Source organism: Temnothorax longispinosus, chromosome 2 (assembly GCF_030848805.1).
Source record: "Temnothorax longispinosus isolate EJ_2023e chromosome 2, Tlon_JGU_v1, whole genome shotgun sequence".
In the NCBI taxonomy this organism is placed as follows: Eukaryota; Metazoa; Arthropoda; class Insecta; order Hymenoptera; family Formicidae; genus Temnothorax; species Temnothorax longispinosus.
In genome coordinates, this window is record NC_092359.1 from 18904702 (window position 1) to 18929978 (window position 25277).

General features: G+C 42.8%; 1 protein-coding gene and 1 long non-coding RNA gene across 3 annotated transcripts in view; one reads left to right on the forward strand and one right to left on the reverse strand.

The window, feature by feature from the left end:
* Positions 1–25277, forward strand: part of LOC139809211 (uncharacterized) — a 169257-nt gene that overhangs the window by 134817 nt on the left and 9163 nt on the right. The window lies entirely within an intron of this gene.
* Shg (E-cadherin shotgun) overlaps positions 1–25277 on the reverse strand; it is a 123369-nt gene that overhangs the window by 7346 nt on the left and 90746 nt on the right. Inside the window, exons 2-10 of one of the 2 annotated variants that reach the window (XM_071771946.1) lie at positions 10065–10138; positions 4884–5019; positions 3568–3806; positions 2916–2939; positions 2189–2377; positions 1439–1740; positions 1039–1309; positions 337–916; positions 67–248 (exon numbers count right to left, since the gene is read on the reverse strand). In XM_071771946.1, coding sequence (XP_071628047.1) covers positions 67–248; positions 337–916; positions 1039–1309; positions 1439–1740; positions 2189–2377; positions 2916–2939; positions 3568–3806; positions 4884–5019; positions 10065–10138 — 1997 coding nt within the window. The remainder of the gene's footprint in view (positions 1–66; positions 249–336; positions 917–1038; positions 1310–1438; positions 1741–2188; positions 2378–2915; positions 2940–3567; positions 3807–4883; positions 5020–10064; positions 10139–25277) is intronic. The other variant, XM_071771947.1, reaches the window with a different exon arrangement.

Here is a 25277-nt window from a genome sequence, read left to right on the forward strand (position 1 = left end):
AAAGGATTAAAAAATGAAATTTATTCCTTAAAATATTAGGTCCTAAACATATAAGTAATAACTTACAATCCACGTTGAGTGACCATTCGGTGGGTCACGATCTAATGGATTTTTCAATTTCATACAGCCAGTTTTGTCGATTCCTATTAAGGGCTGTTGTTCTTCGTTGACGATGAAGTAGGCAATGTGCTGATCGGCATTTCTATCTTCGATATCAGGGTCATAAGCCACCACAGTGGTGATACATCCTAAACAAACAGTAACAAATTTTGTTAGAAAAAAAGATTTTAATTTTGCCGGATTATTCGAAAATTATCGCGTTAACATTTTACTTACCGTCCACCAATTTTTCTTCCTCTATCGTCGGATTTTTGTTGAAGTCTTCGAAGACCGGCGAATTGTCATTAACGTTTTCGATAAAAATCTCGACTTGCGCCGTGTCATTAAACACACCGTCGGACGCTCTCACAGTCAAATTGTACTTGGTGATTTTTTCATAATCGAGCGGCTTGTTCACGCGAATCACTCCCGATATAGCTTCAATATAAAAACTGTCGTCGGTGTTTCCCGATATGATGCTGTACGTGACAGAGCTTGCCGTATCGGGATCGTTGGCTTTGACTTCAGTCACGGCCGTGTTAATGTCGGCGTTTTCGTCAATCGAATTATGAGTGTACACTTTCCGGGTAAAGCGAGGCGGATTGTCGTTCTTGTCAGCGATTTTGATATGGAACACCTGTTCTCCTTTATTGTGCTCGCCGGTTTTGCGCAAAGCACTCGGAGCATTATCCCATGCTATTATTTTTACACTGTAGCTATCTTCGACTTCTTTGTCGAATGTCACTAACGTGGTGATATTACCAGTTTGCGGGTCGATGGCAAAGAGGTCCTTGAAATCCTCCAACTCGTAGCTAACCTTTTAAGGATGAAATTTGTAATATTGCGTTAAGTGCAAGACATAATGAAACTTTTGACGTATAAGTTGTAATAAAAGACGCTCTTACAGCACACAAAATATGACTTATGAAATTTTAATACCTGATTATTAGCGGACGTTCCATCAAGGTCAATGGCTCGCACTTGCATCACAGGAACTCCTCGGGGTTCGTTCTCTAACACGCTTCCTGTTTTGACATCACGGAAAACTGGAATGTTGTCATTTACGTCTAGAACTTCGATATCGACCACCGTTTCAGCAGCTAACTCATACTTGTTTTGTACTCTCACTATTAATGAGTATTGCGTGTTACTCTCGTAATCAAGATGCTGAGCTAGCTTGATATCTGCTACATCTTTATTGGATTCCAATCTGTAATGAGCGTGAAATAAAATACTTTGTTGAAGTCTCGTTGAAAACGCGCGTTGGTTCGCAATCGTTAACATGTTTCGTTTCATATTACATAGAGTGAAAACACGGTAAGCGTAATTCGTGTAGTACCTAAAAGTGTTCCCCTTGTTGGTCTGTTCTGTTCGGCCGGTCACGAGCTCAAATATTAGACGCGAATTGTCCGAATTACTAGAATTTTCGATGTTGGAAACCGCTTTCAAACGGACAATGCTCGAATCGAAATCGTTAAAATTCTCCTTAAGTCTGATCGGCTCCGGTGACCTCGGTAGAAAAGCTGGCGCCTTCTTATGCGATTCCACAACCCGTATGTCAAGATCAATGACATTGCTCTGCGGGAATTCGCCAAGATCCTCGGCCCTCGCCGTCATACTAAATGTGTAATCTGGATTCCGCTGCACAAATTCATTATGACCATAATGCAGGACATTTATATATACATACATGATTTGTTAAATAAAATGGGGAAGCGGAAGCTTATCGAAAAAGAGATGGATCGATACGTTCCATTATTTATCAGGGTTTCGAGAATATTATTTTTAGTACACACAAGAAATAAGATAATATTTCTGTCGATTATTCAACAGACATTTTTGTTTCAGGCGTTACTCGCAAAATGTTTACTAAAAATAGCGAAAGAGAATACATTTACGTAACAAACTTCGCCGATGAATATAAAAATTTAGAACAACGACGGATTTTAATAAAAAATGACGAAACTATCGCTTAAACTATCAGATAAGTGTTACAAGCTCTAGTTTCGAAGTAATATTGTTCGAAGTAAAACAGAGTTTGCGTTTAAGCGCTATCCTCTTAATATCATTCCAACTTCGCATTACTTACGTCTATAGCCTTGTTGAGGAATATGACACCGGACTCGCGGTCGATCCGAAAGTATACAGCATCATCCGGTCTCTTAGGAGACAGACTATACCGTACGACGGAATTGTTGCCATTGTCGATGTCGGTGGCAGAAACTCGCATGACCTGGCGACCCACCGGTAAATCTTGCGGCACAGATTCCGTGTATGCCTGCGTAACAAGCCAAAATGTATTAGCAAGAACCGACAATCGCACAATACGTGCGCGTGGCTTCTAAAATGCACTTAGCGTGATGTATTCCATGCAATTTTCATACGAATCGTGTTTACGGTACAATTACCATTCCTAAAAGACCACACGTACATGCATGCTAATTTAATAATAATAATAAATTTAAATAATAAGATTCAATGGTAATAAATTTACATATATATATATATATATAATTGGAAAATGTAGTTCGTCACGTTGCGCTGATAGTCGTCATAGTTATAAATCAAATGGAATGTATCTATGATGTCAACGCAAATTTTTATCTCGTACTCTTTTAAATTCTCATGGTCAAATCTGAAAATATTTTTTCAAGTGCGCATGGAAAGATATTCATTCGATACATAAAAATGACAATTTGTTTCATGAAATATGCAAACTGGTGTGCATAAAAAAAAGGGAGGAAACAAAACTTGGGACACTTCTATTTTTTCATTTACATATCGAGCAACATTCACACCACGTATTCGGAACCAACCTTCCACGCGTATCCACGGAAGACCTGGGATTGAAATGAAACAAAAAATTCAAGCAATTGTTGTTAGTGGCGATAGTGGCTGTTATGTTAGTCTACGAAGAAAAAGAGGAATTTACGCGATATATATAAACGTACGGAAATCCACTGTAATAATTCACGAGCTACTCATTATCAAATTAATTCTCAACATTTCTATAGACATAAATGTTACGTTTAAAATTTTCTCATATTTTATATAATAACGTATGAGTCATACACTTAAAACTATTTATTTTCTCGTCAATTATTAATTAAGTCAGTAAAAAATTTCTTTGAAAAAATTAGTTTATTTCATTTTGGTAAAGTTTTTATCGAAAATGAATCTCGTATGAAAAGAATTTATTTTATATTTTTAACTTATACATATATTTATAAAAAATTAGCCTTTTAGCATAAAAAACGCACTATCATCCCGTAAATACGAAAAAAGCTTCTACGGTCGCTCTTTCTTTTTTCAGTACAATCCGGCTAAGTCTATTATATCCGTATAATTATGGCGTATGCATAATGTAGACGCTTATTCGCACCACATGCACCCAGATTCGTATTTGCAGATACGAGCCGTAAGGAAGTTGGTAACGAGTTGGTAACTTAGGTAGTTAGCGAGACGTACCACTTTGTCGAAGACGGGTCCGTTGTCATTGACGTCTTCGATGGTGACCTTAAATGTGCACACGTCATCCAGCTTCGGCCTTCCATTGTCGACTGCGAGTACCGTGAGATAGGCCTCCTTCTCTCTGGCGGGTTCGTCCCTGTCGAGCATCTGGGTCGTCGTGATGAGGCCCGTCTTGTTGTTGATTTTGAATTTTAATTTTTCCTCAGGACCAGTCACGAAGCTGTATGTAATGGTACCTGAAAATGTGAGGTCGGATCAGACGATCGTCGGATAATCGAGCTAGTATAATCGGATAATAGAAATTCGAATCTGTCCTTCGAAGATCTTCAAATAAACTCATGAAAATCAAATCATACGAAAATACGAGTTATTTCGGAAATATAATTCGAAATCAAACTTCTAAAAATCTTAAAAAATAGTTTAGTCTTGAAATTATTAAAGAAGTCTCGAATATCTAGAAACAATATCTTCCTAGAAATATTTCCTAAAAGATCTTTAAGCAAATTAATCATGTAAAAATGAATTATTTTAAAAATATTATTTAATTAAAATTAGACTTCTGAAAATCTTGAAAAATAACTCAGTCTTGAAATTATTAAAGAAGTCTCGAATATCTAGAAACAATATTTTCCTAGGAATATTTGGATGCCTAAAACATATTTAAAACATGTTTGAAACATATTTAAAATATATTTGAAACATATTTAAAAACATGTTTTCTCTTTTACAACACAGTTTACAACGTTATTTCCATCCACTCTATATTTATGTACAGATACAGATAATAATTTTGTTTTTAAGTTAAACGTGTTTTCAAATTCAACAATTTCAAAACTTCTTTAATAAAAAATGCATTTAATTTCGAGTTCAAATCAAATGAGACTCTTGTCGTATAAAATAATTCTTCTGCATAACATGTCGCAAGTGAACTACGCTCTATTTTCGTTCATCGCGGTTTGTTGGCATGAGAGAAAATAGTACGTATCTCTGCTTTATTAATATAATTAATAATGCGACAAGATATTTCCGTTTGCCTGATCTCATTGTGATGCGCGTAAATTCGTCAAAAATAATAAATGAATGGTGAAAAACATACCGGGGACACGGTACATGATTAAAAACAAGCTCAAACACGGATCGTGCATCATAAAATTTTTTCTGTTTTAATTTGAGGTCGCCAAATTTTGAAGATCATAAAAATGATTCGCGTGTACAACTTTTTTGTTTTTTTACCACGCGCATAATTTACCACAGACGTTTTATGCGTGACACGTGTGACATATACGCGATGATGTCGCGCTGCCATACAATACCTCCATCCTCCGGCGGATCCCTATCCTCGGCATGCACCTGGATCACCACCGTGCCAGGCGGTTCCTCCTCCTTCACCACCGGCGCGTAATTCGAGCAATTGGAGAACACCGGCTTGTGGTTGTGATTTTCATCGAGCTGAAAGCGCAAGAGAAACGGACGGCTATTAGCGCGGGTGTTACTTCGGCGCGAGGCAGGCGCCCCACTCGAAAGATGTCCGGGGGATTAATCGGTAAACTTGGCATTGCGCGGGGGAGACGGCGGTGCGGGACGGGGAAAGACTTTGGAGAACAAGGCGCTCGATAAATCAAAGCGCTCCTCATAAACCAAGCGCCATTAATCACGGCGCGCGTACTCCGGCGGTCTATTATGTCGCGTTTCCTCATAAAAGATCCAACACACAGCCCCCCCGAGACGGGGGGGATAGAGGATAGAAGCACAAAGTGAAAGAGGGAGGAAACGGGGGAATGTGGGAAAAAACGGAGCATCGTACTAAGGCGCTTCGTAATAATCGTCGTTCATGTCGACGATCTAGAGCATGTGGCAAGGTTGGCGCAAGTCCCGCGGCTTTGCACGAAGTTACGCGGCGGTCTGTTGCGTGTGTGTCTCGGTATAAGAGTCAATAGTCTCATAAATTATTGGTCGCAACCGCCCTCGTACGTTGCGTTACCATTTCATCGCGATTAGGATCGATCCGCTAATGTTTAACGTACGTAACCATCGTCGTGCATCATCGACCGACGTGGCGTTTAACTTTTAAATTAGACGAGGAATAGAGAAGAAGAGACGGTATGCATCGAATCGCGAGTAACGACCGGCGACGACGTGTAAAAAAATTTACCGAACGTTGTTGCGGAAAAACTAATTTCGCGAATGATAGATATATCCGGCGTCGAATTTCTCACCGATTCTCGCGCCTTAAATCCCCTGCCAAAACACTGGAGGTTGACGCTCGTAATAACGCTAAGTATCCCCGCGCATTCCCTGGGCGCGCGCGCGCTCACGTTAGACCGTTATCTTCAATGTAATTAAATGGTCGCGACATTAATATTCATTACTATTTTCTGTCCCACGGGGGATAACGATATTCCTGGGTAAACAACATTTGGTAAGAAATATAATCCGCGTGTGCTCGCGCCGTGTTTGCTCGCACGGTGGTGCATGCCTCGGCATCCCCCAGCGAACCCCCTCAGACCGCTCAGAATTTCGCGCAGCACTTTGCCGACGTCATGCGTTACCCCCGATATAACGCCCAGCACTCGCTCTCGTACTTTCCAGCCTCATTAACGATAAACAAGTTAGCCGCGTTTTAGCATATTAACCCCGTTACGTTATATCCGCGGCTGATTCCTGCCGACTTGTCCGAAAGAAAATTCCGTCAATTAAAATCCGTAACTCTGGTGTCTGCTAAAATCTTGAAAAAAAAAAAAAAAATCATCCGTGAGGATTCCCTGATTTTCTAAGCGTTTTCGTTCGAATTCAGAGGCAAAATCGGAGCGTCCTTAGGCGCAAGCTCAAAATAAATATAGAACTTTAAATAGATATTTCACGTTGCATAAAATTTTCATTTTTTTATCCACAAGAAATAAAAAAAAATAGAGTCTCTTTCGTAAACGTAAAAAGATGTAAACATCTAAATATTGCAGTAATCTTTTTAAACGAGATTTATATAGCACTTCGGTACTAAAAATATGACATTTTTGTGCTTGCAAAACAGCTTTGAAGAGACAATTTCGACCGAACGTTCTCCGGGTGTCCCGATAAAATTCTCCAAGTTCTCTGATTTTTTTTTCAAGGCAAGCAAAGAGAAAGATTCTCAGAGTATCCCAGGTTTCCCAGGTTTCCCAGGTTTCCCAGGTTCTTCTCGGTAGCAGACACTTTATAATTATTTACACCGTCGCGTCGCAGACATGCCTGTAGTAGCGAGAAGAAAAGTCCTCGAACGGAAACGAGAGTGCAGGTCACGACGAGAACTCCCCGCCGTCGCGGCGTCGTTAATACTGCTGTGCCGGTGTAATGAGACGCATACGCGATTGCGTTAGTTATTGCAGCGTTTCCGTTTAACGTTAGCGTAAATATGATATTTGAGTGAGTTCACGACGGTGTCGTAAAATGAGCGAAGAAACTGACATCTTTACGCGTGTATGTATATCCGGATGAATGGCTTCCTCCCTCAAGGCACTTTGCGGCACAAATTTCAAGCTAACGATGCACACAACATGCATGGTCGCTCAAGATATACTCAACTGTTAATTTAATATTGAAAGCGAGAAAGCTTTCATGCGTTGCGAAGTTGCTCGCGATCTTTTTGCGCGACGTTTAATATGCAAAACAGCTTCACCGCGCGCGACCATCATCTCTGATTCGCAATGTGAGCTTAAAGGGTAAGGTAAAAGCAATAGGATTTCATAAAGGGGCTGAATATCAAACCTACTCGCTCTATTAACGTATATAGTGTCTACAAGAAAATTATATTTCATTACATGCCATGCATCATGAAAAAGGTTACTACACCGCGGTAGCGCGAACCCTTATTATTCTTTAAGTACTTAAATTTCTTCAACAGAAATTTAATTAAAGTTAGCGAGATACCTTACGTTGAAAATTGAAAGATCATGATCAATTGAACCCCCGTAAATAAAGCAAGGAGGCAGGCAATTTCATTTTAAATGTAAATATCAGAATTTCAGATGCATAAAAATAATTAAAATTTTATTCCGCAGCGTTGAAAGTATATATTTAATAAAGTAGAAATAATATTTATATAATTAATTAAAAAATCACAGATCCATTGCTTTATTCTTTCAGTTAGAGTCGATTATGAATAGATATTTAATTATACTAAAACGCTGCAAGTTTAAGTAGCCCCCTCTGTGTGCCACGTGGAATCTACAGGTCACATTTGAATTATAGGAAACTTCTCTGCCACGTCTGTCTGGTATTCACGAGATTAGATCCCAAACAAGTTCACGAGTGATCTCAGCGTCCAATTACGGGTCTGGCGAAACGGCAATTCTCGTCAGATCGTACCATTTGTCGAAATCCTGTCTAACGAATCATGCGCATGGAATGGCCCCCTATGGTTCTTCGTCCGCAAGTTCGCGTTCCTAAATATCCTACGCTTCGCCAAGCGAACTTCGGCGGCGATAACGTCAACGATTTACGAGCGATTCGTAAGCAAATCTCGAGGGCCGCTAACCAAGCACTTCTCACCAAAATGTCTCGCACTATGAACGTATGGCGCAACCTATTCATCGAATCACGACTATCACGAGTGATCTCTGCGGCGAATTATTTATGCATGACGATCGCACGAAGAGCAACATCGCGCCACGATGTCAGACCGGAGATGTAAGGCCGTTTCGCTGTTATGGCTCGTGTTTTGAACGCCGTCTAAACGCCGCGCGCCGCTGAAAATCACTGATTTTGCACGGATAACTCCCGACGAAATTGTGTCAAAATACGACACGCGGAGCAAAATGCGTTTACTAAGAATTTAGCTCAGTCTAATCCCGTTGGTATTTTCGGAACTTTTAAAGAAAGATGCTTAATAAAGGAAACTTCCTTCGGTTTATTAGCGCTTCTTTTTATAACGCAAAAGGAAATACAATTAGCTTAAAGGCCAACCGAATTACGTAATAATCAAGTTTTGAATCTAAATAAAGATCACGTCAATACCGGCAAACGTTTGAAAACCATGATATTGATTGGCAAAATACAAGAATCTTGCATCATAAACCGTCATATTACGAGTGTCCGATTTCAAGACGTTTCATGTAAAACAACAAAGGGAAAGCCCGAATCTGGCGCGAGCTGCTTAGTCAAACACGTCTTTCTGTCAGAGAAAAGTTTGCTGAGTAAATCTCGACTTTGGCGACAATACATGGTATAATATTTGCATTTAATGGATTCCAAAAACTAAATATTGTCCGCGTAAATACCACGACACGATTGTTGGAGATCACTGGTTATTGAGGTTTGTTTTATGCTAAACATAAAGAGATCCACGGTCTCGTTCAGCTAATATGAACATTTGGTTAAAAAGGATCTAAATAGAGGAGTGGTGATATCGATATTTCTGTGCGAGTATCATGAATAATTACGTATCTTTTAAATATTATATCGTATAAAAATCCGTGCTTATCGATATTGTATTAGCTTCAATATTTTTTTTAGAGTTTCAATTCTTCTAAAAACGTCAATCAAGAGCCAATATTTATTTCATTTAGCCTAATTAGCAGTAAAGACTTTAATCGACTCCACTGGCTATTATTATAATTGTTATGACAATATGACCATTTGAATTTGGTCAGATTAATCGTCAACACGTTTTGACCATGGATTTTGGTCCTTCTAAATTGATGTAATTTTGATGCTTATATATAATCATGCTTATATTACATCAACTCATATATTTAAATAATTTAATTAATTTCATTCTATTATTGTTTAGTTACATGTTATTACCACACGCCTCAGTGATCGAATTGGTACGACACCCTTCACGGAATGAGGGAGGTTCCAGGTTCGAACACTGGCTGAGGTAATATTTTTCGCAATAAATTAAATTAAATATAGAATGCTTATATATAATTATCAAAATTACATCAATTTAGAAGGATCAAACCGTCTTGACGATTAATCTGATTAAAATCAATGGTCGTATTGTCATGACAATTATAATAATAGCCAGTAGGGTCGATTAAAGTCTTTACTGTTAATAAGCTAATTATTGACTGGCGAAGTAAACCGTTATTTATTCGGTTTATTTCATTTAGTTCCAAATCTAAAACTGTATAAAAATATATATTAAGATGTTAAAATAAAATATATTTTAAACTCGCTGCCTCGATCGCGACTTCTCGCACGCTCCATACATATCCAACGAGTGGCAATGAATTCAGGCCCCGCTCGTCGATGTCACATAGACTGCGCACGGTAAATATTTAAAGTGTTCGGCAGATAGGCGTTGAAGGAAGGGACAAATCCATTATCCAACTTGCTGGAAAGGTGGTTTATACGGGGATCTGGTTGGATCATCCCCGGGATCTCGGGTAGTAAAAGGAACCGGGCTCCGGTGTCTGAGACAGAAGGAAAGGAGTGTAAATGGTGGCGGCGGCGGTGGAAGGAGGGGGGGGGGGAAGACGAGAAATCGAATCAAGAACGAATCGAGAAGCACTCACCGATAATACACCCTCGCCCAGAAACTGCGATCTCACGTCCAGGTGTCTTGAGTGCCTCAATCTCGTTGCAGACGCTGTAACATAAAGAAGAAACGGGGGATGACGATATCGCCCATTTAGGATATTGCGCCCGATAAGGCGCGGATAATCGCCCAAGAGCATCGTTCAGATTTAGGGATAATGCGTTACGCGTAACATTATTTCAACGGAAGCGAGACCGCGAAACAGAACGAGTTTTTCTTATCGTATATAACATTAGTACAACATATCGCAACGTTGTTACATTAATAAGTCTAATGCATACTTGATGATACCGAGATAATTGTGGTAGGTGAGCATACATTATCACCTCTATGTAGATCTCATCGAATATAGTGCATTGAATACTTGAGCAGAATCGACGAAAATACGCGCTCTGATGAAAATATATTTAATAATATATGGAAATATGAGTCAAACGTTGAATTTATAATATCTAAGATGAGCGTTGCTCTCTCTCTCTCTCTTCCTCGTTAAATGGCATAATCCGCTTAATAATTATTTCAGCTCGCATTTACTCGTCCTATCGCATCTATTTTGGCCGTACACGGGAATTTTTTTTCCCCGGTGTTCGTTTTACATTTTATACGTAAATTTAAAATATCAAGCGCTCCCTCGATACGCATTTTTTTGCGAGATTTAACTATCACAATCACGACAGCTCCCGCGTATATACGTGCAAAACGATGTAATGGGAGCGAAATATTAGGGAAAATTTGTAACTTGCGATGGAACAATCTTAATTAAATTTCCAGGTACTGAATGCTAATTGAATTAGAAATTACATATCTCGGGGCGAAACCCTCGAGGCTGCAAGAATCTTTATGCATCATTCACAACAATGTCTACTCCAGCAACACCGAAGAGCGAGGAATACAACTTGGAACGCTATCTCAGAACTATTCATAAGTTACGCAAAGTAGGCATTGCTAATGCGGCATTAGAGTCTCTTTAAGTTAATGCACAAAGACGGAGCGAAAGGCGTGTAGAAGAAAATACAGCTTCCAAGTAGGTATGCAAAATTATTCACAAAGACTTGTTGTTAGCAACTGTCGTTTGGTCGCGAAAAAAAAGTACCTATACGTAATTCTAAAAGAGATTGTTATTAATATAATAACGATACAATAATTCGCTTCGGTAAAAAGAGACGCGCGCGCGCGCGCTTGAGAGTGAAAGAGAGAACGGTACAAAATGCGCTCATTTTATTGAACACTCGGTATTTTTGAGTACCGAAAACGTTCCCTGTCACTCTTTTGTTAATGCTTTGCGACCGCAATACGTGACGGCGACGAAGCGCTGTCATTCCTGCAGCTTGCGTGGCTCCAGCCACAATGCGGTTTACCCGCACTTAATGCGGGCTCTGTCCCGAATTTTAAGTAAATTTGTGCCGCCGTAAAAGCGATATCACTGGAATTGCATAAAATTCAGCCGGGCTCGCAAACGTTCACGCCCGGAACCCGTCACTGCGGAATATGGTGAAACGACAAAATAAATAACACACGACAGAATGAGTGGAAGCCAGCCGGACATCTTGGGCCATAAATCGTTTGCGCGGATTTTTTCATTGTTGCTCTAGCATTTTGGCCTCGATCCTCCTATTCTTTTTTTATCGTTTCGCAAAGGTTGATTTGTGAAAGTGGCGTTTAACAATCTAATTGATCTGACGTTAATGATTATTCATAGCGACGAGCTTAATTATGTTTCTTCGGAAAAACCGATAAACGATTGTCGCTCAACCTGTTTAAAATACAACGTATATAACAGGTACAATTATTCACATATAACTCGTCGATTGAGGAAACCTCCCCGATAATTGAATTGGAAATCATCCTCCCCTCTCCCATTCTGTCTCTGTGTCAAAATCATTCCGAACAATCGTCGACGTCACTCAAATTTATTATCGCTCGTACTCAATCGAGCACACACTCCACTCGTAACCGCGTACCGATCCGTCCTCTCAAACATCCAAATTAACACTTCGTCCATTATCTTGTTCCGCCCCAGTTGAGGGCAACATCTGTATAGCATGCAGAGGCTGTATTTGTATTTCCGCGTTAGCCGCCGGTGTTAAGCGCCATCGTATCGCTGTGCTTCGCGCCCCGTTCCCTTTAGATTCTTCGAGGGAAGAAAGCATCTCTTAGCCCAGTTCTTTCGCGCCAGAGATCCATTAAGTACTTCGCCCGATACTGCATTCGCCCGCGGAGCCCCGCATATTAGCGGGAAATTTCTCTATCAAGTTTCCCGGTAACCCCCCTCCCCTCCCGGGTTGTGTTTTACGTTACATTTTATATCGCGCTTCTCGATGAGAACCGCGCGGGTTAGCCGGTGGTTTCGACCACGCCGCAGAGCGAAATTACGAAAAATATCAATGCGATACGTTGCATATCGCGATTATTGCCCCATCGAGAGGATTAATCCAACGACTATTTGCGATGGAAACAACTCGTAACGCCGGAAATAGGCGCAGATAAATGGAACGATATGCACGCACGTGAAACGCCCCAGCCAGTTCACCTTTTTTTATGAGGCCGTACACTCTAACGTTCAATGCGCTCAAATGCCAAAGAGATATTGCAGCAGCATGCTCGGCAAAGATTGCCATTTTTCATTACGTTTGTCAACAATGCAACGGCGACTAGGAGTGTGTCAGCCTTCCATCGACTGACTGTACATCAACTTTACTTTTTTTGATTCGCAGTTAGTTTGGAATATATTCCGAAATAGGGAAATCGCATATTCCGCAACTTCTGCATATTTGCCGTACATGCCGCGAATATTTGATGTGCTAATATTGTGAATTGTAAATATCTCTCCTCACATTATTGTGTAATTGTACTCCCCCAAAAAGGTATGTATATATCTCACCGAATGAACGGTAACCACGCAAGATTAATAAATACTCCCATCAAGCTTGATTCAACGCTAAGATAGCAGAAGAGAAGTGACGCGCGATCTATCCGTTCGCCAGAAAAGATTTTTCGCGAAGATAGAATGAGAGAGAGAGGGAGGGAGAGAGAGATCTCACGTACTCGCGTCGTTAGGAGGAATTCATGTCAGTCGTGCCGCCCTATATTCTATTTTGTGCCCGAAGAGACCCAACGACATTTTATGTCACAAGCCGAAAACCCAGGTACGTTCTAGCGGATTACGGATGGAGCCCGCCGTGTTCCGTATCAAAACCATTTATCGAAACTATCGACGAGCGAGATTTATTGAATTCGACCGCACCGTTCCTCCCGCCCGTCCCGCTTTTTTTCCGGAGGTGGCAACGCGCAACGCGCTCTCTAATCCGCAGCGAAAAACCCTCGATTCGTACCTGCATGGTATATACTGTCCAATCTCGTCAACCCCTGGTAGTCTTTCTGCCTTTTAGTTTTTGTTTTCTCCACCTTTTTTTTACGTCCCGTGTCTTTTTTATGCCCTGAACATCGAGTAAATGTGAAGTTGATCGCTCGCACTTTGATAATTGCTCCTCGACGACAGATGATCGATCGTGCCTCGCGCCCCGCTGGAAATTATGGGAATATCGTCTAGTTTATTTAGCGTTCGCGAATCCGCGAAATTTGATAGAAACGCCGGTGGGGAACTCGGTATAACTAATTCGCTTATAGAATAGACGCTTAACAAATTCCTCCAAGATGTATTTGCTCGACGTATTAACAGAAATCACAACGCGGCAAATTCGTCGTAATAATTCACATTTCGCCTCGAATCTCGCCTTCTGCAAGTGAGATAACGGACCAGGTCGGACAGCGCGAATAGTTAAACAATGATAAGTTTTTAAACCCGGTAAAAGTGTAGTTGGCACCGATTCAATCGGCGCGCTTATCGCGCCCGGCGTTTCCCGTTGGTAAATTTTTTCGCGAGGACAACCAACGCACGAACGACCGGTATTCCTCCTCCGCCCGCGCCGCGCCGTGTGGACGACCGCGGAAATTATTAATCCTCATTTCACTAAGTGCACGCTGGAGCCGGTCGGCGCGCGACGGGGCGTTGTGTGTTTGTGCCGCTTAAGCAGCCTGCCGCGCCGGTTATTCCGCTAATACCCAAATCGCGTTACGGCGAGAAGTCGCCTAAACGTAATATACGCACGGATAATCTTTATAATTTTTACGTATCCGCGCGTGGCGTGCGCGTTTATCTCCGCTGGAGCGCCCCCGCGATAAAATGTGCCATTAACTTATCTAATTGGGTTAAAACATTTCCCGAATTTATCGCCTTTTTTTCACGCTTATTGTACGAACGCGTTCTACAATTCCGCCGTAGTGCGCCATCGAGAACTCGCTGACAGGGGGAAAAAGAAAAAAATTTATGAAAATGCGAACTTTCTCGCGAGCGTGGATGGCCGGTCGCGACGGCGCGCGGCGGCGCGGCGTCGGCGACGCCGGCAACGGGATCGACCCCGGGAGATGACATTTCCGGTATTATCGTCGGCGTAGCGTTATCAGCGACGTCATCGGAAAAGCGTCAACTGTAAAAGGATTCGCGTCGGCTCGGGAGCCGTTTCGCATTTTTCATATCTCTCGCTCGGGCGTCGCGTCGCGTCGCGCGATATTTCCTGAAGCGACCGATACGTATCTCTGGACAATCGCGACCTCGCGCCGCGCGCCGGTGACACGGAAAGCGAAACACGAAATTTATCCCGATAGCATCAAACGCTCATTACCAGAAACGAAGCCAATTATATTCCCACTTTTTTCCCCGGTGTAATCGCGCGCCGTTTGTTGCGGACGCGCTCCCGGCGAATTTTATAAAAATATTAAAAATTGCTCCGCCGCGATTGCACCGCGTAAAAAAAAAAAATAGCGAGAGCTTCCGTCGCGCACGGAAAACCGCACGAAATTCCCGTGCGATTGATCTGGAGGACTACCTAATTGTTTGCCATGTAGAACCGCGTAATTATCGGATCAATTACGAGCGACGAAGATTACACAACGGTTGGAAAGCGACCAGATCCAAGGAGATATCGAGAAACACGTCGCTGTCCCCGATTTCTGGGAGAGTATTACGGCCGGATTATTGTCAAAGTTATAGAGATGCACGCCGGCACCGTGAGCGGCGAGGGAGGAAACGCGGGACAGGGAAGCGATAGAGCCGCGGGAATGAGCTCGCTAATTAGACTCTCGGTCGGCGATTGCTCTTCCGCGTTGAGTAATTTCTAAAACGCGCGCGGCCAACGCCTGCGCGTCGCGAGATGGATACGCCCGGTTCGGCCGGGGCTTTAATTAAAGCGTTAAAAAATATGGGGGAAAGGGAGAAAGATGCATTGACGTGCACGATGCACCGAGAAATAAATTAGCCGGCCGCGTGCGAATCATCGCGAGACGTCACGCAGCGGTTTTCGAGCGAAAGACGACTAATAGTCCCGCGCGGGGTAGGCACGGCCGTGAGGTAAAGCCGGGTCTCGCGGCACGCGACGATAAACCTGGAAGGCAAAGCGTGTTTATACGTTTGAGTTTAGTTTAAGGCTTATGCAAATACCGGATTACGGATCGCGCCACGCATTTCCGCGAGCGCGTGAACCGCGTGAGTGTGTTTGACGTGTCGCATTCTGTGCGCGCGACCCAATTTGAAGAGCTTGCGTATCCTCGAGGGTGCCTAAATCCATATACATCCCCCCCCCTCCCGGAAGAGAGCCGAGAAAGAAGGCTCTCGCATAATCGCGGCTGTGTGTGCGGCGCGATATCCCCGGCGCGCGCTGTCGCCGCTCGTCACGAAGAGCGAGGAGTTAATTTGTTGAAAGATTGCCGCGCGGATGGGCGCGGCGCGCGCCTACCACCTACCGTACCACGCGGGTTTATCTAATGTGAGGATTATCGATAACCAGGTCATCGCGCGCACGTACCGGCGTACCTAACGTGACTGGCAATAAGTAACAACGTGGTGACACGCTTACGAAACTCCCGCGCACGCACCCTCCTCGATTTACACAACGCGATGCACGGACTGGCGTGGAAAAATGGCTTTAAGTCGATTTACGGTAAAAAAAAATAATGCTAGCCAAGCTTGCCTGACGAATTTCAGCGGTTACCTGCGCCGATCGCGTGATAATTGAAGTAGATTAATTATGTTATATCGAACAGAGAGCTTTCGTGAAAAAGGCTCAGCGCGGAAAGTTGAAAGTGAATCGCCGATGCTTCTGTTGTACAAATATAACACTATTAATATAACATTATTAAAAAAATAAGAAAAATATATATAATAAAAAAATATATATAAATGTTAATTACAGGAAAAAATATTAATATATAAATGCATTAATGTTGACATTTATTAATATATAAAAAATATTAATATATTACGTGCAATTCTTTTCACGGAAATCTCGATGCGGAAACGAATGCGTTACGCCGATCTTGATACACCCTCGCACTTCAATTTTAGAATAACGCTGCGCGTTCGACGGATGATTATGCCGGATGTCATAGTGGCGCGAAAGGGGTAAAAGACGGTACGCGCGAGGTAAAATATCGCGTAAGGACGGGCGGACACCCGGATACGCCTGACTGCGGGCGAACGTGTTGCCTCGCGGGTGCATTATGCGCCGTAAGTGCATTCCGTATCGATAATCGAAGCTAAACCAGGCCTCGCGCACACACGTTACACGCGCGAGGGAGAGACGCGGCGATGTGGCGCGTTCGCGCGCGAGAGGGAGAGAAATCGCGGCGAGAATTCTCCGCGCCTTTCCTTCTCCAACCCTCTGTAACCCGGCGCGCGGCGCCGCGCCGTGCCGGTGACCGTCTCGTCTCGTCTCACCAACGCTCTCTCGCCCATATTCATTCGTTTGTTCGCTAGCTCGCTCGCTCGCTCGCCCGGCTCCCCTGTGTGCGCATGTTATGGATTACTGTCGCCGCACCTAACTCAATTAAACCAACTTGCCGACTACTTTGCCTCGCGGCCTCGTAAGGCCCGAGTCACCTCTCGCGTTCTCGCTCGCGCTTACACGCCATCCGTGTACGTCGGCCTGGCGCGCGGGCTTGATATCCCCTTTGCGCGGCATATCGAGGTCAATCCTTAGCCACTTAATCAATCCTTAGCGCTCCATCATCCTTTCAAGACTTACTTTTTCCTCCTGCGCGGTTACGCGTCCATTCTCCGAGCTACTCTACAAAATACCGGGCGAAACTTCCGATAATACGACGCCTAATTCGCGAGCTACTATCGACGAATCGCATAAGACGAATCAATATCAGTTTTCGATGCTGCGTAAGCTCTTAAAGAGCTATGAGATTCATGGTACTTATACAGATCAAACATTTATTCCAGACATCACGGCTTCTCACAGTATCTGATTTTTAAAGACGATGTATCTGAATGTGCAATGGGTTGTATTATTTCCATTGATTTTTCAATTTTCAAAAAAAAAATACTTATATTGTAACATAATATCTTTGCGCATAGATCAATATGATAATTTACTAATGCATATTTTCCCTCTGTAAAACTTTTATTCAAAATATTTTTTTCTAAAATAACTATGAAATATTTGGTATGATAGATTATTCAAGTTTCAATCAAACAGACCCGTACGTAGTTATATCGAAGTCATTTATCTTGGAAACGAAACTTCGCGCGACCAAAATTTATTCCATTCACTTCGATTTGCTTTAAGCGGAATCATACGTCTCTCAGTTTTCGGATATCGTTTTACATTATAAACAGGTCGAGCACTTTCGGCGATATCGCGATGTTCAATGACATAAATCACGTTTTTCGATAGTTTCTCAGGTCGATCTAAAGATAAATCTAAAATCCGTCTTTAAAAGAGTAAGCAAAACATATTGAAACATTCCTGGAGCTCATCGCTTGCTAACTAGAGCGGGAATTATCGTCGTAAACCGCGCGCCGTAGATACTTCAAACCGGGTATTTGCGCCGTGTTAATAGTCGCGAATAAGTTCGCCGTGCGCGAACCTTTACCTGCGTTTCGTCGGCGCGAATGTGCGGTGGCAGTAATAGCGCGAAACGTATACGCATCGCAGAACGGGCGATGCGCGAGGCATCGCCCTAAAACTGCCGGGTCGTTAAGAGTTTACGAGCTAGCGCGGTAGTGCTCGAAGGCGCAGCCCCAAATCCGCTCGTCGTTTACTTCGTGACAACCGACACGTCTTACTATAGCCGTAAAAAGGTATGTGCGTGCGTTCGCGCGTGAACCGATGAGGGACTTCTTTACCCGAGGATGCACTCGGAATGCCAACGAAACAATATCGCCCGCTTAAACTTATTAGATTTAAAACTTCCGCATTGTGATCCTATATAAGCAATGAGTGTCGAGATCCAGAAGGAGATACTCTGGAAGGATTCTATTCTATCGATCGAACGACATTTCAGCGATTAGAAAAACTGAAATACAGTTTTACAAACTTCCTTTTTTCATTTCATCGTAAAGAAAATCAAGATTTTAGATACGTAATCATTTTCCTTGATTTTTTATCAGATTATCTGACGAATTCCATGTTTCGCAAAACAACATGAAATTATTTAAAAAAAAAATCAGATGTGGTGGATTAGACACAAAAGGCGATGATAAATCTCGTCGACTTCTTCGTCAGATGACAAACGAGCCCCGCGGTTGGCTCGCGCTTGTATAAAACACGGGAACTTCGTTGCTGATAAAAGGGGGTAATGTTTGAAACACGCGTCGGCAATTCGCGGCGCAAAGCCGCGAAATCACGGGCCGCGCGCGCTTACGCGTCGTAACGATCGCGACGAGCGGCATTAATGCCAGGCTTATAATTTATTACAATCCGCGTGCGTTGTCGACTCCGCCTCATTTACGAGCCGAGAATGCGTGTTACTAGTGCGGTCGTGGAATTAACGCGCACGGGCAGTTCACCTTCATAAAACGCAGATTTAGAGTCGCCACTTTTGTAGCCTCGATAAAACCGCGCGGCACGCGGTGATACGTGCGATCATACGCGCGACTCGTGGACGTGAAAGCGTCATAGCGGTTTGATTGACATTTCACGGTGGAGATGATCGACATCGAGACCACGCTGACGGATTACCGAACGCGCGGAAAAATTGATCGTTGTAAAAACGAAAAAGATTGACCAGTTACCGAACACATCGAGCGTGCCGCTGGTGAATTGCTAAGAGAAGAGAGCTAAATTATTCGACTGATTTCAAGAAACTCTCGTCCTCGGGAAATTTTTGAAATCGATCGAATAATTTATTATTCTCGGGAAAATCAAATTCTCGTTGACTTGGCGTGATAAGCTAATAAAGGATGATTGTGAGTATATAGCTATATATAGCTATACAACGCGCTTGTTGAATAGGTCCATTGCAGGCATAGAGCATAAGCGTATATGGCACCGCAAACACTGCTTATTCCCACTAGTCCCTTCAGTCTCATGTATTAATTTCGAGACGCCGCGTCGCAAATAGCCAAGACGTCGTTGACCTCTCCATCGGGTTCGATTAAACAATAGCGGTTTATCTCGTTTCTTCGTAAGTACTTATACTTACACATACATAAATTAATGGAAACCTATATTATGTTAAAGAAAGGCAATGAAAAAATCCGGGACACGGAAGAGATTTGTGTCATTTAAAATATATGATCCACAGCGATTTTGCTGTAAAAAATACGTCCAAGAGGCGGCCTCGTAATACGTGTCCGACCGTCGTGGAATGCCGCATTCCCGAAAACACCGCCTGTGGACGTACACAAAGACACGGGGGAGCGAGAAAGAAAGACGAAGAAGATCACGGCTGGAACGCTTTTGTGTCGTCGGATGAAATTTTAGCTTCGCGTGACCCGTCGTGTCGGGCCACAACCACCTCTCATCGCTCCCTCTCACCTGCGCTCTTCTTTTTCCACGTCATCCTCTCCATCTGGTGTTCTCGTATGTCGTAAAAAATAGTAGAGTACCACCGCCGTCGTCGTCGTCGTCGTCGTCGTCGCGTGTGCGGTATCGTTATCAACGGTCGCGCTGCGCATCCCGCCGCTCGGTTGAGTATAGGACACCTCGGTGTATAGAATAATCAACGGCATGCACACATCCGCATATACACACACATATATGCATGCATCCGATAGGCGTGATGCCTCGTATAGCACCTACACATTTTCCGAATACGGGCCACAACGATGCCACCGCGGCTAACCCGGGGGGGTAAAGTATCGCGCAACGGAGGATGTTCGATCTCTCCCCTACCGCCGGGGAGATGGCAATAAATACTTAAACCTACGAGATCACGTAGGAAATGGCGAAAGCGAAAATTTCCGTTTATGTATGACATCGCGCCACAGAGAGTCAGCCGCGTGGAATTTTACGACGGAATCCCTTTCGGTTCCTCGACGTGCATTTCTCACCGGATCCCTTCTGATCTGAATCCGTTATTCGACGTTATTCAACATCGCCACGGCGCAGCGAGCGGGCTTGGGAAACCAACGAATTCCTTGACACCCTCGACAATGATCGAGACTGACCTTCCGCGGAGCCAAGATGCCCTGTCGTTTTATATTTCGCGGATATAAAAGTTCGAGGATTCGCAAGCACGTCGGACACTTCGCGGCATATATGAAACTTTTCCATGTGCTAGAAAAGCCACTTGGAATCTGCTAGAGCGCAACAGCGCGAAGAGATTTGCCTTGCCTTGCCCGTGCCGTGCCGTGCCATGCCGCGATTGCCCGTACAGTGCTTTCTTTGAACGGAAGATTCTCCAAAAGAATCTTCGATGTTTCCCGTGCGAGATGGAACACTTCGGTTCGGTCGGCGCGGAATGCGCGACGTGACGGAATACAGAGTTACGCGGTTTACGTGTTACGTAAAGAACAAAGATTCTTATTCACGGAGAAGCCGGGCAAAAGCGGGACGGAGCTAAGCGAGGCCAATCCATCGGGGGTTCGACGATATCCATACGATTAATTAAATATAGCCGAGAGAGGGAGAGAGAAGCCGGCGTGCGCATTTGCGTTATCGCGCGAGTACAAAGACCCCATCGACTCCATTCGAAACGTATTAACGGAGTATTGTACGTCGAATGATTGTCCGCACAAAGAGACATATAGGAGGGTCGGCCGACTCCCGCGCTCGATATATCCTATCCCTCTTCCGGCATTGTTTTCTTCTCCGGGGCTATTGTCCGTCGCGGCTCATTGTCATTTTCGTGCCGGTAGAAGGATTAACGCGTGGAATATCCCGGAGTCGATTTCTATATACATATACATCTCTCTCTCTCTCTCTCTTCCTCCCTCCCTCCTTCTCTCCCTATATAGCTCTCGCATCGTGTTCCTTCGCGCCGAGAGTGGTACACGGGTGCGATACTTCCGGAATCGCGCTCGCGGAGCTGTTCGTATCGAAATATTGCGCCGAATCTCGAAACGGAAGCGGAACACGGCTCCGATCGGTTGTACATGCGCGCGGATCTGCGCGCGGTAGCGAGACTCGCGCGATATACACATTCCGCGGAAGGGCATTGTTGTGCCCGTTGTGCCGCCACGATCTATTGTCTATTGTGCGGCATAGTTGATCGTCGTCGAATCCAGTAGACTAGGACTAACGTTCAATGGCCTTTTCTACGACGGGAGTCCATCCTTTTCCGCGGCAAACGTCGTGGGGCCGATATATCTCGATGCCGCGCCGCCGCGCCGGCGTGAAAACACTTAGGATAAAGACTCCCGGGAAGACTCGCGCGAAAAATCCACGTTTTCGACGCCCTTCGCTCGATATCAGGCTCGATAGCAGCGTCGAGTGGAAGCGCCGCTTAATTCCGTGATGGCCGGCAGTTACACCTGAATTATCGTCCACTTACGATAAGACTGTAAATCACGCGAATCTTCTGCGAGTTACGTAAACGTGAGATTCCTTACGTTCTAACGTTTCTTCTTCTTTCCCCCCCCCCCCTTGTCAATTTCGCCTCCGGTCTGAATGACGTGAGCAATACGAAAACGTGCCGTTAGGAACGGAAATGTGCAGATGAGATTTTCATTACCGTTTATCATACGACAACCGCAGTTTCGCGCTATTTATCATTCGTGTGACAACCTCCAGCATCATCTTGCCCCTAGTCACGAAGATCAACGGTTTATTCTCAAGTTAAATCCAGACTTTCCATAAAGAGTAATTTAATCTCCTTACTCCGTTTTCCAGTATCCGCATCATTATCGCTAACATACAACTCTCACATTAAAAAGGTATTAATATTTGTCTATCTAATTGTCTTCTCGTAATTGAAATCACGCTCTTGATACTTGTCACGAATCTTAAACGATGACGTCAAATTTGCCGGACTCCCGTTTTATCTTGATTTTATCAAGCAAAGCCTATTTATAGAAATTGCGACCAGCGTGGCGCATCCTGCTTGAATTACCGTAAGCATTTACGGAAGTTACTTAAGAGGGCAGGGGAGGGCGGAGTGCAAAAAGCGATAAGGAGCACATTTTCGTTTCTGATAAGACACGGTGGATAGCCAGGCGGTGGAGAGTGTTTTAGTCTCGCGATGATCTGCAAGATTAATCCAGATATGTCCCTTCTTCCAACTTATCTTTCGGGAACAATCTGATTTCGGAGGACATCTCGATTAACGCTCGATTAACGATGTCGTATAATTTATTTACAATAATAATTGTGAATTATTTCGCTCGTAATTACATCCAATAAATAGAACGCTATTAAGTTTCCCGGTTTAGGGACATTAATGTTACCTAATTCGAGAAAAACGTAATCGCTATTTACAAATTACAAATGCGCCGGGATTCGAGAAATCGGTCGCAAAAATCATTTTACGCAGACATTATTACATAAATAAAAATTCGTCACGATTACATTAACGAACTAATCATATCAGATTCGTATCATTTCGCACGTATGATTTTAATTACGATAATTATCGACGGCTCACGTCCACGGAAGCGATTTCATTTGCGGCATTAACAATGCCGATGATTACGTATCTCGATTAAATCCCCGTTGATTTCATTTAAAGTTGAATCCCGATACAATGGATTGGGAACAAACAATTTCGCGCAAATATCTGAAATGTCATATTGATTTCTACAACTAACATATATATATATATATATATATATATATATATATATATATAGATTCTTAATCAAATATCGCGTTCTCTCATTTTTCCTACATACCTATATAGTTTTAAGTGTGCCTTCTATATTAGGCAGCAATCAATTAATGGTGACATCTCATTTTACAGAATTCGATATCTTCTTTAACCTTTAGGAGGTAGCGCAACTTTCTTAAACGGAACGAAATTTCCTCGCGTTATATTCTCGCATCGTTTGCATGATATTCGATAACGTTTCGACATACCATGGCCGCATTGGACTTCGAGCTATCTTATTCCAAAGTAGGCACTGATTCAGCGTTTATATTGCCACATACGATATGCATGTTCAGCGTAGATTTTATAGCCGCGGTATAAACGGAGAGCCTGGCTAAATGTGTAAAAGCCGATATGCTTCTGCGCGACAATTGCGGATGCGAAACGCAGTCGTGGACTAATTCTATATTCAACATTATTATCGTAGGCGTTTTTATTCCGCGACTGTGAGATACCGCGAGGCTTTGTTAGTCATTTATTAGCGATAAGCCGAGGAAGCGCGATGCGAGGTCGGGCCCGCGCTCAACTTATTGTTAGGCACGTACTTGATGGAATGTAATAGTCTCGGAATGATTTTGCGGACGGGGATGTCAAGCAAGACCGCCGCATCCGCGTCTCATACTTAAATATGCATTATGCGTTCTTCGTATTCCGACAATGTCTGCTTCCATTATCCATAATGACATACAACGTGCAATTCGCGCTCGTCCTTCTTTCTAAATTCTTCATAATTAATTTTCGGCAAGCAGATAAAACACGACACACTGATCTCTAAGCGAAGAATTAACGTGTCAAGGAAGAATTGGTGTGACAGTGAAAAATTAAATATTGAAGAATATATCAAAATATCTCGCTGCGGTCGATATATATCGAGCGAGTGAAGTAGAACGTTCCGTTTTGTTTTCTCACTCCGTTTTCCTTTCTCCTTCTATCGTTCGGTGTTTCTTTATTAAACATTCAATAATTGTCTTCTTCATTTAAATCCCCACGAATGCAAAACCGTACATAATTAAGTTTAATAAAATTAATGATAATTAAACGAATTATTTGAGATATTGATATATCAATCATTGCAATCAATTATTAAATACGCTGTAGATAAAGTAAATAATTCTAGCAATCACTAAAATGTTTCAATTTTTAAGCTCCAATTATACAATCGATATCGACGGCGTGCAGTAAGGATCTTTATGAAGATGTTTACTCTGCACCGTTCCGAGAGAAAAGCAATCTTTCCACGTAGACAAATTTTCGAAAAATAAACGAGACATCGCGTTTCACCGAGAAATTATGACATAATTTAAAATGATCGGTCACGCAATTAATGCGCTGCGGTAGGAAAATGCGGTAGCGAATTCGATGGATATGAAATAGCGAAATGTTAAATTTAGATCCTTGAGCTTAATCGATTTTCGATCAAGCGACAGAAGACTCGTTACAGTATGACACGCTGTTACATTAATAACGCCAGCAGAAGTGTCTATATAATACGCCGCAATCTCGCCTAAAGCGAAACTCTTCTCAACTTCAGCATATTTAGTCCCTTCTCATTCAATCACGGTATACAAATATAGGTTTGAACCGGGCATAGAATGAACATGAAACACTTATAATGTTTTAATCCAGAAACCGAACTAATTGTAAGCCACGTCTGCATTAACTTCTGAATAAATGACAGACAGAATGACTTTCGTATACTGTCAACTGATTTGTTAAAATGTGATAGCTAAAAAGTATTCCTAGTTGACCCATTTCCAAATAAGCCAATCTTTTCTGCCAATTTTCTCGATAATTCATTAAATAATTCATTAAAAACTCAATAAATCCATTTTAGTTCGTTTAATTAGCACGAATACGACATTAAGGGAGTATTAATTTAGGTACGCTAAAAAATGTAGATAAAAAAAGTCTTCTTTACGTCCGTCATGATGACATTTACCGCGCATGATAGACAAATAATACGATAGAAAATAACACTACCGTCGAGTTCGGGTAGAGAAAGATAGCACGAACTTCCGGTGATTTCAAAACTCGTTTACTACACACCTGTCTTCTTTACGATGTGACGAGGGTACCGTTGATAATACTACAGATTTTAGCC